The 12,324-nt window shown below is 51.4% G+C and overlaps 1 protein-coding gene across 1 annotated transcript in view; it reads right to left on the reverse strand.

Annotated features, from left to right (window-relative positions):
* Nucleotides 1-12,324, reverse strand: part of SLC6A5 (solute carrier family 6 (neurotransmitter transporter), member 5) — a 51,650-nt gene that overhangs the window by 18,681 nt on the left and 20,645 nt on the right. Inside the window, exons 8-10 of the mRNA XM_010858472.1 lie at nucleotides 8,153-8,287; nucleotides 5,794-5,897; nucleotides 2,820-2,944 (exon numbers count right to left, since the gene is read on the reverse strand). Coding sequence (XP_010856774.1) covers nucleotides 2,820-2,944; nucleotides 5,794-5,897; nucleotides 8,153-8,287 — 364 coding nt within the window. The remainder of the gene's footprint in view (nucleotides 1-2,819; nucleotides 2,945-5,793; nucleotides 5,898-8,152; nucleotides 8,288-12,324) is intronic.

Consider the following 12,324-nt stretch of genomic DNA (forward strand, 5'->3'; position numbering starts at 1 on the left):
CACAGACGGAAGCCCACCAGGCTCCTCTGTCCCTGGGATTCTCCAGGCAAGAACACTGGAGTGGGTTGCCATTTCCTCCTCCAATGCATGAAAGTGAAAAGTGAAAGTGAAGTCGCTCAGTCATGTCCGACCCTCAGCGACCTCATGGACTACAGCCTACCAGGCTCCTCCGTCCATGGGATTTTCCAGGCAAGAGTACTGGAGTGGGGTGCCATCGCCTTCTCCGAGTGACTTGAGCCTCTCTTAAAAGGGAGCTCTAAATAAAATGTACTACTGTTAGGTTATTAAAGCGAACCAGCTTTGGACTGAATATCAAAGCACAGTCACTAATGCCAGATCAGCACAAATGAACTGAACGTTCACGTGCCAATGTCGCCTAGCGAGGAGGGCATGGGGCTGGCACCTAATGCAGGCCTGACCCCAAACCTCTGTCCTGTATTCTGCAGGGCCCCCATTATACCAGGGGAATCAGACAAGCCTGCAAATCACATACGATAAAGTATGTGAGTTCAAATGAGCAGGGTTAGCTGCCTGTGGGTCTGGGAGAAGACTCCAAGGGCCCCTGCCTCTCCCCAGTGGGGGATGACACCCACTTCTGATGGGTCTGCTGGTGACGATGAGAAACTACCAAGTACCTGCTCCTTTAGCAACACAGGTTTGAACTGCAAGGCTCCGTTCACACGTGGATTTTTCTCAGTAATAAATACAATACAAGACAGTCCACAGTTGGGCGAATCCATGGATGCAAAGCAATCTCAGATTCAGAGGAGCTGTACCTACAAAGGGCTGATTAATAAATTATAACTTGGACTTTTGACTGCTCGGAGGTTCGGCACCCCTAACCCCCCGTATCTGAGATCTGCGTTGTTCACGGGTCCACTGTATGAATACAACATGTTAGAATCCATGAGAAGAGCTCCTCTCCCTGTTAGAATCAGAGGAAATGAAAAAAATCTAGAAAGGGCAAATTCTAGAGGAAACCCGGACCATTTGTTTGATGCTTTGTACGTACAGGAAAATAAAAATTTAATTTGGGTTTTAGCAACTTGTGCCCCATATCCCTTTCCTGGGGTAGGAAAGCGCTTGAAAGAATAAATTAACATGGCCATGTCTCAGGAATCACTATCTCTGACCACTCAGCCACTGGTTCAACTGGTTCACCGGTTCACAGCTCAGTAATGTCTCAAGAATAACGAAACACCTCAGACCTGCCAGAAAGTGGGGTAGGACCCAGCTGCTCCGGGCACCCTGCTGGCAGGAAATACGGGCAGTTGGGCGTCACAGGCACCCTGGAGACAAAGCCTTCGCTTCTCTCCCCACCCCCGTATCCCTCACCCCTGCCACCTCCCTCCTCCCTCCTCCCCAGGAGTTTTAAACTTTCCAACCAGGGAAGGGCATTGGCTCAGCTCTGGGACCTTTAATTTAGTGCACTGCTGCAGGACCAAAATCCCTGGGGGTTCAACACTCTCTCCAGGGAGAGATAACTACCCCCCACCCCCCAGGAACAAGCTGGTTCTTTAACTCTTGGAGGCCCGCAGCGTGCTATCAGCTCCACTGAAGTGGTGACTACCTATCCACAGGGAGACGGCAGCCCACCAAGGAGGTGAGCTGAGGCTTAGTTCTCCCTGCGCTGCCGTCTGAGCCATTATCTGAGGTCTGCAGTGAGCTCCTTGAGGAAAGACAGCTGCACAGAGAAGCCACAAGACAGGCCCACAGTCTGGGTGGTCTAGAGCCCACAGACAGTCCCGTCCCCTCCGCCCCAGCCACGGCCCCAGCCACAGTCCCGACCCCGAGGCATCTCCTAAACGCCTGATTAGAGGGTGACCCTAGTGACAGACGATGCCACCACAAAATCCCTTCATCACCAAAACCCGCTCAACACCCAAATCCTGTGTAGAATGAGGCAGGGTGGAAATACAAAGTTCAGTAAAAGTATTACATACTCTCTACAAAATACTGTGCTAGAAATATGGATTAAATGAGATTAAAAAATGATAGCCCTCTGTACACTCCAAAGAGACCACACAAGTGTTAGCCATTAACAGATGGATCACCTGGGCAGAGAGTAAACATTTATCCCACATCCCTCCCTCCACCACCGTCCAACCTTTCCACCCACCGGGGAAAACACCGCAGGCCTGCATTGCTAACTCAGCAGAAGGCCCTGAGAGCATGGCAGACCTTACGACCTGTGCTTTGTCAGCAGAAGGCCGCTCTTATTAATAAGCATTAGCTCAGTGCCTGCAGAGCCCTTGGCAAGGGATGCCACCCTGCGGCAGGCTGTGGCCACATCAGCTGCAGGAGCTCTGGTTGGCTTAGAGAATCCTCTACATATGTCTAACAGGTAGAGACCTTACATAGGCTGGAGCTTAGCTAAAACAGGAGAGGGACCAGGGACTTTCCTGGTGGCCTAGAGGTTACGAATCAGCCTGGCAATGCAGGGGACATGGGTTCAATCCCTGGTTGGGGAACTAAGATCCCACACGCCATGGGTCAACTAAGTCTGCATGGAATAATGAAGACCCCACATACCACAATTGAGACCCGACACAGACAAATAAATAAATATTTTAAAAAGAGAGAGAGAGGAGAGGGTGGCAGGAAAGGGCTTTTATAGCCACCCCTCTAGGTAAGGACCGACCAGCTCTAACTCTGCAGGTGCTTCAATTGTTCTGGGCCCCTCCACAAAGGGGGACTGAGGCTGCCCCCTCTCCAGCCCGCCCCAGAAGGACAGCTTCCTAGCACAGCAGCACAAGTGAGAAGCTCAGGATGTGAAGTGGAACCTGGCCCACAACAGCAGGGCGACGGCCGCACGGTACCTTGGTCGGCCACATTCTCGATGTTCACCTTGCGTTCGTTGGCCATGAAGCCGATGACTGAGAAGATGACGAAGCCGGCGAAGATGCTCGTGGCGCTGTTGGTGCAGGTGACAATTAGCGTGTCCCTGGGGGGAGGGACAGGTCATCAGCTGTGCTTTGTATGGAGGAAGGGACGGGAGGGACACACGAATGTGTTGGTGGACACGTGTGCGTACGCCCATTTCTAAACAGGTGCTCAGTGTAGGCTGGTCTTGTTCTCTCTTATTCACAAGGGAACAGCCTGACCACAGGCTCCCTTGGGCTGAGTGTATAAGCACCAGAACAAAGCTCTGCTATGAAAGCAGGTCTCCCCTCCTGGCAGTAGCAGAGTAAGTCTGTCCATCAGAGCAGAAATTGAAGGGATGGGGGCCTTTTGCAGAGCCTGGGACAGGAACCACATATGAGAGAAGGCAGCGGGACCACCCAATGCCCCCAAACCTTAGAACAGCCTGGGGTTCCTACACACAGGCTTAGATGGGCAAGCCTGGAGGGGAGGAGAGAGGCCAGCAACTCGGAGGCAGCGCCCTCTGCTGGCCATGCAGCTGCAATTCCCGGGCTGCCCTGTCCATCCTAGACCCAAAAGAACGGTCACAGCTAGATGGAGCCATGGGGACAAATTCCTGTCCTGGTTCTCTTCATGTTAGAGGCATGACCTTGACAAGGTCACTTTCTTTCCACTCCTATTTTAAATGGCGGCAATGACCCCACTCGCTCACAGCTTGTGAGGACAGAACCAGATGAGGCCTGAGCCACGTGCAAAGCCTGGCAGGGAGCAAGGGCTCAGGACACCATCTGCCTCGTCCAGCCCTTTGGTTTCAGTTCAGTCACTCAGTCATGTCTGACTTTGTGACCCCATGGACTGCAGCACGCCAGGCTTCCCTGTCCATCACCAACTCCCGGAGCTTGCTCAAACTCATGTCCATCCAGTTGGTGATGCCATCCAACCATCTCATCCTCTGTCATCCCCTTTTCCTCCCGCCTTCAATCTTTTCCAGTATCATGGTCTTTTACCAATGGGGAAACTGAGGCCCAGGGGAAGGTAATAGGCTCATCAACAGTAAGTTGAAGTTTGAACCCAGCTTTCCTGCCCCTCAGCCAGACCACACAGCCTCATTTCTAACATAACACAAAGCCACGCTTTCCCCTTTGAGGGTGCTCAGGTTGATTCTCGTGGGCCATAAGTCAATAAGCAGCTATGATCAAAGAAGCTCAGACTCCTTAGTCTGGCATACCAGCTGTTGTGGGCTGAACTGCGGGCCCCCAAATGTGTATGCAGAAATCACTATCCCCAGTTCTTCAGCATGTGACTGTATTTGAAAACAGGGTCTTTAAACAGGTACTTAGGGTAAGAGGAAGTCATGAGAGTGGGCGCTAATCCAATATGACTGAGGCCCAATAAGCGAGGAGATAAGGGTGCGCAGTGAGCAGGAGACCAGATGGGGACTCAGGGAGAAGACGGCCGGCCGCAAGCCAAGCAGGGAGGCCTCAGAAGACATCATCTTGGTGACGTCTTGATCTTGGACTTATGGCCTCCGGGTAATGGGGAAGTCAATTTCTATTGTTTAGGTCACTCACTCTGCACTGTTTGTTACAACAGGCCCCCAGAGACTAACACAAAGGCTCTCTCCTCAGCCGATTCTCAGGCCCCAGTTCCTTCCCATCCCCACGAGCCCACCCCTGCTGCAGTGCCGTCAGCCTGCTCCCCCCATATCTCCGTCACCCCCAGCCCCACTCAGCCCCGCCTGCAGACATGCCCTGCTCCCCTGCACCTGTTGAAATCTGGCCCGCAGAGACAGCACTTGTGTGAGGCCATTCCAGCCAACCTAGGCTACAGCTTACATGTAATCTCTTCCTCTTGGTTCATGAAAGATCTCATGCATGATTAAAAATAAGAATGATGGCTACCGCTGTTTACTGAGCTCCTACTGTGTGTAAAATATCGCCATGAGACTTTTGTATACATTATCTCTTATCCTCAACAAAATATTATAATCTGCATTTTACATATTAGAAAATGGAGATTCATGGAAGTGAAGTTTCTCACCCATGTCTTGGAGTCTTAATAAATGGTGAAGTCATAATATAAATGCAAGTCTGTCTGACTCCAAGCGTCTTTCCTTTTTTTTTTTAATTAGCCCTTCAAGAGAACAAACCTTATCTTCCTACTGCTTGTCACAGACAGATTTAACTTTCAGATGTCACCTCCTCCAGGGGCTGTACGGACTCTCTCATGTCTTCAGGGTTCCGGAGCCCCCTAAAATCACCCCATCCAAGTGCCACCCTGCACCAGGACCACCTGAAGATCCTGTCTGGAAATGTAGCTTCCCAATGCCCAACACTTCCTGGTTCTGTTTCTTAAACCTGGGAGGGGACTCAAAGTTTGCATGACTTTGGGTTTAACTGACAAATAAAATTGTAATATATTTTAACATATTTAAAGTATGTAATGTGATGATTTGATAAACATATGCATGAAACAGGGCTCCCACTATCGAGTTAATTAACACAGCCACCACCACGGTACTTCTTCAACTGTACCACACTGCGTTTCTCATAGGGCTCACTAGAAAAATGTCTATCAAGTGGGCGTATGACCATACTTCATCAACAACTGCCATACAGCTGTCTCCGTGGACTAGAGAGCTCACAAATGACTATGCCAGGACACAGCCAGTGGGACAGCACCTCCAGAGAAATTCAGGTCCATCCCAAGGGTCAGAATCAGGGTGCAAGTTGGGGGCCAGGCCAGGCCTTGGGGCCAGCAGCTCAGCCTTAGCAGGGGGTTTCCTCCACTCCAGAGACAACTGCCTGGCCCTATCTCAGGTGAAATGTGAGGTTGTGGCCTCAGGCACGTGATAACTCAGCCCAAGGTTCTGTCCCCAGGCCCTAGTCCCACTCACCAGCCGCCTCTGGGGCTTGAAGTGCCTCCACATACCTGTAGCAGTTGTTGTGGAATTTGTTGTAAGAAGAGAGAGTGATCAGGCCTCCCCATGCAGCAGATAAAGAGAAGAAAATCTGAGTGGCAGCGTCTTTCCACACCTGGGAGGCAAGAAAGGGGAAGACTCAATGTCACTGGAGGAGGCTGGTCCGGGGGAGAGGAGGCTCCCAATGCACAGGGTCTGAGGCTTGGGAGGCGGGAGGCAATCAGGCCAGGATGACGCGGGCACCAACATAAATGGGAAACACACGCAGTCGTTTGCATTGGAAACCAAAGCGGCAGTGACTGACCTGGGAGACCCTAACTCCATTCTAATCAGAGGAGAGGAACTCAGTAAGCGATGTGCACATTTCATGCTGGCAAGCCCTACCACATAAAACCATACAGAAAGGAAAAGCCCTTTCTTCAGCTAGAAAACATCTCAAAATAAAAAACAATTTGCAAAAGCAAAAATATTCATGGATACAAAAGCAAAATTGTTTACAGCTGACATTCTCACAGATTACAATTTACTAAAAATTTGAAATTCTGTAGCCCCCACCTTTGAAGGAAAGCATGCTCCATTGCCACCACACAGTGGATTTCACAGTGCCACCTCTGTGAACCTGCCTGACAGCACCTCTTGTTTGTCTTGGCAATTTAATCATCCTCATAAAACTCCAGAAGGCAACTCAAGAGTTTGAGTTAGAGATTTATATGATTTGATAATGACTTCCTATCATTTTTATAAATTAAATCTGGCTTTTAAGTTGTGCTTAACATATGCAAGGTATGTGCTGGCAAAGTCTGTGCCTACCCCAACCTCTATTCTCTCACGCTCCTTGGTAACAAAGCTGTGGTTTTATTTAAAGGCAGCCATACATCCAGCCCGGAGAAGGCAATGGCACCCCACTCCAGTACTCTTGCCTGGAAAATCCCACGGACAGAGGAGCCTGGTAGGCTGCAATCCATGGGGTCATGAAGAGTCGAACACGACTGAGCGACTTCACTTTCACTTTTCACTTTCATGCATTGGAGAAGGAAATGGCAACCCACTCCAGTATTCTTGCCTGGAGAATCCCAGGGATGGGGGAGCCTGGTGGGCTGCTGTCTACGGGGTCGCAGAGTCGGACACGACTGAAGCGACTTAGCAGCAGCAGCATACATCCAGCCAAATGACCATCTCCAAGAATCAAGGGGAGGCACACCTGAGAGAGGATCATCTGACTTCGTTTCTGGCCAATGATGAGAAAAATCAAGTGTTATATGGAACTTCCAGGCTTTCTCTCTTTTAAAGAGAGAAGGAAGGTGTTCTCCCCCTTCTCTTACTATTTTGTGCTAATGCTGACATGATGGCTGGAGCCCTGGCAGCCAAATGGCAGCTATTCACTGAGGATGGTGGGGCAGAAAGGAGGCTGGGGCACTATGGAGCCACCCAACCAGTGTCTGACTATCTACCACTAGACTGCTGTAGTACCTCCAAGTAAAATAAACTTTTGTTTAAGCTGCCATTATCTGGAGGTTTTTCTTTGTGTGCAAACTCAATTCTAGCTATGCTTTCTTAAAATCTTCTGGAAAAGCAGAATTTTCTTTACGGAGAGAAAATGCATTTCTTATTAAACAATCACCCCTTCACATGGAGTTCTAGGAGATTTTAGAGTAAGATATGCCTGTACTGGGAGAAGGCAAAGGCACCCCACTCCAGTACTCTTGCCTTGAAAATCCCATGGATGGAGGAGCCTGGTAGGCTGCAGTCCATGGGGTCGCTAAGAGTCAGACACGACTGAGCGACTTCACTTTCACTTTTCACTTTCATGCATTGGAAAAGGAAATGGCAACCCACTCCAGTGTTCTTGCCTGGAGAATCCCAGGGATGGGCTGCCATCTCTGGGGTCGCACAGAGTCGGACATGACTGAAGCAACTTAGCAGCAGCATGCCTGTACTGAATATGCCAACAGAAAGTATAAGTGTGTGCTGGCTCTTATAAATCTGTCTGAGCCCTTTAAATTATAACTGCTTGCAGTTTGTCTAAGTGCCTTTATTTTCCAACCGCAAAACCCATTTCCAACACACTATAATTAGCAACAGATAAGGGGCATGAGGCAACCCAAAGCTATTAAGGGAATTTCATTCTTCCTTTCAACTTCCACAGCAACCCCAGATGTAGGACAACTGTTCCAGTGATCTGAAACCCCCTGCTGCTCACTTCCTGAGTACCGTAACACTTCAAAATCATCAGGAGTTTGTAAAGGCTAACAGTGAGCTGCCCTGGGAGAGGAGGTCTGACCTCTTCTGCTAAACTGAGTCCCAGAGTGGGACCCAACCCCATGTGCTGTTCCCCTGATAGGCGCTTGATGAATGAAATCGGAGGCCCACCGTGGCGTCTGTGAGTTTCTCCCACTTCGGCGTGATGAAGTACCAAATCCCAGCGCCGGCTCCAGGCAGGGTGATGCCTCGGATGAGAAGGATCACGAGCACGACGTACGGAAAGGTGGCCGTGAAGTACACCACCTGCAAAAACCACCACGCGGGGGCAGCAGTGAGCAGAGGCGCCGCAGAGAGGCAGAGTGCGATCTCCATCTGGACACGGGCGCTTCATGGGCTATTTTCCCCTAAACTCTTCCAGGATGGGGGACGCGGTAAAGACACTGTGACCAAAGCTGAGTCAGTGAGAGCTAGAAATAAAGTCTCTAGGGGGACGTCCAAGGCTGTGAGGGTGATTCAGAAGTGGCTAACTCCCTGAGAACCAACTGAGCGAGAAATGTTATATGCCCTCTTCCTCCTGAACACCTAGCTCACCCTCAGCTTGAGGCCCCGAATCCCACCATCAGAGATTAATTTCTTTAGCTTAAGTTTTCCATCCTTATTTATGCACACTCACTAACTGAGGCAGCCCAGTGACACGAAAGAAGCATGATCTTAGAATTTGGTATATTTAGGTTCAAATGAAATTGCCCTTCTGGCACTGAGTAGCTATGAGACTTTAGACAAGCTATTCAGTTCTCTGAATCTTAATTTCTGCATCTGTAAATGGGATAATAGCACCTTTCTTAAAAAAAAATAACTGTGAGGATTAAATGGGCCTCGAGCATAGCACTTGATTAGTGACAGATGGTCATTAAATGCAGTTAAATTCAACAGGCATTTATCACGGGCCTACTATCAACTGGGAGTTGTGCCAAGTCCTAGATGCATAAAGATGAAGGAACTCAACCTAGGAGACCCAGAGCCAACGTCTGAATAATGGCTCAGCAGTTCCAAACAGGACACTGTGAAGTCCGGGGCAGGCACGGAGCCCCACTGGGAGCTCTGAGATGCATGGAGATGACACCCGCCTGGATCTTAGAGGCCAAGTGCAACATGAAGGAGGTGACGCCCAGTAGGAAGGCGAGGGAAGAAAGGGGGCAAGGCAGGGGTGAGGCGGGCCCTAAACTCACTGGGAGCACAGCACACAGCTGGGGCTAAGAGCCAAGGGGTGCTGGACACACGGACCAGGTCAGGGAGGCCCTGCGTCCCAGCCAACAGAGGCTCCTGGGCTCGGAACAAAGGGAAGAAGCAGAGCGAAGAAACATTTGGGAAATAATACCAACAGAATTTGGGGGCTGTGGTTGAACAGGGACAAAGAGGAAGCACCTTCCTTCTCTGTCGGTCAGACTTTGGAGTGGAGGACAGGCTTGGGACTAGGACCCAGTAGACGAGAGCAGAGCGGGCTGGGAGAGCTCTGACTCTGCACTCCCTGAGCTCAAGTCCCAGCTGCACCACTTACGAGCTGGGCCGTCTGGTGAAGTGACTTAACCTCCCTGAGCCTGAGTGTCCACGTGGGCAAAATGGTGATAACGACTGCATATTCCTCATGGGGCTTTAGAAGAGCAGGGTGGGACAATCCAGACAACGCAGAACAGGCCTGGGGCCCTGGGAACAGAAGTGCCCCTTCCATCTTGCTCACGACTCACCAGTGCTGAATTTAATGACCCCGGCAACCCTCAGCTCACGAGCCAGTTACATCCCAAAGCGCATCAGACGACACTTGGAAGGATGAGGCTCAGCGCCCATCCCTGACCACCCAGGCCTCACTCATCCATGACTGGGAGGAGGCACAGACTGAGCACTGTGGGCTCAGAGCCCCTCTGTGCCCACCCACAGTCTGCCTTCCTGGGCACCCCTGGCCTGCCCCCAGGAGGGAGACAGAGCCCCCCTCCTCACGCACTGGCTGCACAGACCCCAGGGCCTGGCAGGAGGCTCCAGCCTGGCAGCCACTGGGATTTCAGGGGACGAGACCAGACCCAAGGACTTCGGAAGGACGGCTTGGGAGACAGTTTCAGATGAAGATAAAACTCTTGCGGTTACTTAGTTCTTCAATAAATACACACACATGTGTACATTTGGACACATATTTTTGAGCATCTAATACATTCCAGGCACACGCTGGGGAGGTTGGCTGGGAACATGGCCATATTAAAGGGTGGACAGGGAAGACCTCTTTGAGAAGTTGCCCAGGACTTGAAGGAAGTGAGAGTGAGCCAACTGGATATCCGGAAGAACATTCCAGACAGAGGGAACCGCAGGAGTAAAGACCCTAAGAAGGCAGTGTGCTGACCTTCTAGGAGCAGCCAGGCAGCCAGTGTGGTGGGAATACCGTGGGAGAGGAGGTCGGGGGAGGGGAGGCGGGCAGGGACAGGCCATACCTTGTAGGGCCTGGAGGCACGGGGGTGAAGACAGGGAGGATTGGGCAGAGGAATGACACAATCTAATATTTCAAGTGTTACCCGGTGGCTACGTTGAGTTTTTACTGCAGGGAGAGCAGTTAGGAGGTCATGGCTGCAATCTAGGCAGAGAACAGCAGTGGTTCCACCCAGGGCATTTCAGAGGAGCCGGGACAAATGGTCAGAAACCAGATACGCTGTGCAGCAGGACTTCCTGATCGATTTCATGTGGAGTGAGAGAGACAGGCAGGGAGGAGTTCAGGGTGACCCCAAAGGTTCTGGCCTCAGCAGCTGATGGGCAGAGGTGCCCTCAGCTAAATAGGACAGGCTGCAGGTCAAGGAAAGAAGAGGAGGTATTTCTTCCTCTAAACCCAATTCGATCCCTGGGTTGGGAAGATCCCCTGGAGAAGGGAAAGGCTATCCACTCCAGTATTCTGGCCTGGAGAATTCCATGGATTGTATAGTCCATGGGGTCGCAAAGAGTCGGACACGACTGAGCCACTTTCACTTTCTAAACCCAATTACTTGTCAAGGCCAAAGTCTTCCTGTCTGTAGACCAGGCGTGGGCTGGTCTCCTTGTCTCCACACAGCTTCCACCACCCCCCAGGGGCCTCTTCCCTGCCCCCGTGACAGTGGTCCCTCCTCCGTCCTTGCCCCGAGGCACTGGCATTACCAGGACCTGTGAGGGGGTGGCCTGCTCCCTCCTATCCCCACAAATTGCTTCTCTCCTTCCCCTTCCACACACAGAGGGAAACCCAAAGGCATCTGATGTCTCAGGAGAAAATCACTCCCACAGGACGACCCAGGCTGTCCTCCCACCTGTCAGATGGGGCTGAGGGGAGGATCGCTACAGGGGCCAGCGGGGCCCTGAGCAGTCTGACCTCCCCACCCCACCAAGACAGCAGGGGCAGGGTGACAATTAAGGAGTATCCTTCTCACCTCCTGATCACATGGGGCCGGTGGGAGGTGCGGATGGGAGGGGGCGAGGGAGATGAGGCAAACAGTGGGGTCCGGCAGAAGAAGACCCCAAGAGTAGCACCGGTCTAACCGCCTGAGACGCTGCTCCCACTGGACTGCTAGGGCTCGGACACAACCGTTTCTGGAGCTCCTGCCACGGACCAGCTCTTTGCAGTCCCATTTTACAGAGGAGAAAACTGAGGCTTGGGTTAAGGCTCTCTCAAAGAGTTAAATATCTCACTCAAGGTCTTCCAGCCGGAGCCAAGATCCAGACTTGACATTTTCTAACTCCAAAACCTATCTCCTTCCTTTTAATGCCAGTCCTTGAGCCACCAGATCAGAAATGTGAGAGGCGGGGACTCGGGTGAGGCAAGGGACCACCCAGGTGCACAATTCAAGGAAGCACTCGTTCTCACCCGCCCACCCTGCACAGGCGGGAACCTGAGTGTGAACACTGCCTTAAATGTCACATCCTAGGCACTTGTCCGCCGCACCAGGTCTGGCCCTGGTGTGTGGAATGATGCACTCAGTTTGTTGATGGGGACTGCCGTGATCTGAAAGGGTGCACAGTTTCATGTCTAAATCCTGGGGATGCCTCCGGTGTGAGTCAGGTGTTTGTGGAGGTTTTATCACAGCTAGTTTTCCTGTGTCGTGTGGACTTCAGAACGCACCTGTTTCAGGATGGACTGTCAGAGGCATTAAACTTGAACAGTAATGAATTATACTTGGCCGGAGTGACAATGACGGGTTGATCCGAGCATGCTGGCTGACACCTGGCAGCATCGTCCTCACAATGGGAGCCCTGAACAGGTGGTAAGGCCACCTACCTCCCAAGGCTGTGCCAGCTAATTAAGCAAGCTTTGTGTCCTTGCCATAACTCTCCAGCAG

This window comes from Bison bison, unplaced genomic scaffold (assembly GCF_000754665.1).
Source record: "Bison bison bison isolate TAMUID 2011002044 unplaced genomic scaffold, Bison_UMD1.0 scf7180017864388, whole genome shotgun sequence".
Classification (NCBI taxonomy): domain Eukaryota; kingdom Metazoa; phylum Chordata; class Mammalia; order Artiodactyla; family Bovidae; genus Bison; species Bison bison.